General features: G+C 52.0%; 1 protein-coding gene across 1 annotated transcript in view; it reads left to right on the top strand.

Annotated features, from left to right (window-relative positions):
* PDE4A (phosphodiesterase 4A) overlaps positions 1–1,786 on the top strand; it is a 47,336-nt gene that overhangs the window by 36,350 nt on the left and 9,200 nt on the right. Inside the window, exons 9-11 of the mRNA XM_037728383.1 lie at positions 722–742; positions 1,288–1,386; positions 1,484–1,648. Of these exons, the coding sequence (XP_037584311.1) occupies positions 722–742; positions 1,288–1,386; positions 1,484–1,648 (285 nt within the window). The remainder of the gene's footprint in view (positions 1–721; positions 743–1,287; positions 1,387–1,483; positions 1,649–1,786) is intronic.

Raw genomic sequence — 1,786 nt, 5'->3', positions numbered from 1 at the left:
TACATCTGTATAATCCATTGCCTGGGGGCTGTCCCCAGGGGTAGACGTATCACCTCTTCCATGTAGCTCCTGTTAGGGTTAGAGTCTTCCAGAAAAGCGGGCAGCCGTGAGCCTTAGCAGGCACCACTTCCAGCTGCAGAGGAATTGGTGTACAGACCAGTGACACTGATCCAGACTGCACCCCCATAATGTCCACAACAGTCCAGACCTGGGTTTCAGTCCTAGCTCTTCCAGGGGACAGTGGAAGTGGAAGTGATTAATCTTTGGTGGCTCACTCAGCTGAGACTTATTGTAACCCTCTTTGAGCCACCTCCTCCAGTGAATCTTCCATTCAGTCACCTGACATTTATTTATTTATTTATATTGAGATAGAGTCTCACTCTTGCCCAGGCTGGAGGGCAGTGGTGCTATCTCAGCTCACAGCAACCTCCGCTTCCTGGGTTTAAGCGATTCTCCTGTCTCACCCTCCTGAGTAGCTGGGACTAAAGGTGTGTGCCACCACAGCTGGCTAATTTTTGTTTTTTGAGACGAGTCTCGTTCTGTTGCCCAAGCTGGAGTGCAATGGTGCGCTCTCGGCTCACCGCAACCTCCACCTCCTGGGTTCAAGCGATTCTCCTGCCTCAGCTTTCCAAAGTGCTGGGATTACAGGTGTGAGCTACCACACCTGGCTTAATTTTTGTATTTTTAGTAGAAATGGGGTTTCACCATATTGACCAGCCTGGTCTTGAACTCCTGGCCTCAAGTGATCCACCCACCTTGGCCTCCCAAAGTGCTGGGATTACAGGTGTGAGCCACCACACCTAGCCAACTGTTGTTTATTAAGCAGCTACTATGTGCTGGCCCTTTTTTGGATTCTGGGGTGACATGGAAAATAAGCCCTTCTTCTTTTCTCCCTTGGGGCTTGTGAACAGCTTAGCTAAGAAGCTGAGCTGTGCTGGGGCCAGTTGTGCTGGGTTTCCATCCTGGCTTTGCCACTTATGAGCTGCACGATCTTGGAGAAGTCACATCACTTCTCTGAGGCTTGGTTCCTTCACCTGCCAAATGAGATCAAGTGCTAAGAGCAATACTTGGCAGATCATAAGTGCTCAAAAGACAGTGGCTGTGATTGCTTTTGTTACTTTGCAGCCCAGTAGGACGAGGGCAGTACATTCTGTACTGTTGAACCTGTCACTCACTGGGTGAGCAATAATGGTGCTTCCCTTCAGACCAAGGCTCAAACTCCTAGGAAATGTTCTCCAGGGCCCTGGGCCTTACAGGCTCCTGACCTCTGGCCTCCGTCTTCACCAGGAACTGGAGAACCTGAACAAATGGGGCCTGAACATCTTTCGCGTGTCGGATTACGCCGGAGGGCGCTCTCTCACCTGCATCATGTACATGATATTCCAGGTGATGGGGACAGCCGGGAGTGGGCCCGGGTGAGAGGGGCTCAGATCTGGGCGTTGGGGGCTGGTGGAGGTTACCACCCTGCCCCTGCCTGCTTCAGGAGCGGGACCTGCTGAAGAAATTCCGCATCCCTGTGGACACGATGGTAACATACATGCTGACGCTGGAGGATCACTACCACGCTGACGTGGCCTACCACAACAGCCTGCATGCAGCCGACGTGCTGCAGTCCACCCACGTACTGCTGGCCACGCCTGCCCTAGATGTTAGTGTCTGTCCCGGCTCCAGGTCCCCATCTCTCTTTCCAACTGTCTCTTCAGCCTTCTGTGTGTCTCTCTGATCCCGTGTCTCTGACCTCCATCTCTTTTTGCCCCCTATTTCTCCCTTTTTTTTTTTTTTTTTT

This window comes from Cebus imitator, unplaced genomic scaffold, assembly GCF_001604975.1.
Source record: "Cebus imitator isolate Cc_AM_T3 unplaced genomic scaffold, Cebus_imitator-1.0 Scaffold263, whole genome shotgun sequence".
Taxonomy (NCBI): Eukaryota; Metazoa; Chordata; class Mammalia; order Primates; family Cebidae; genus Cebus; species Cebus imitator.
The sequence above is the reverse complement of the archived record's forward strand: the minus strand, read 5'-3'. Positions and strand labels throughout refer to the sequence as shown.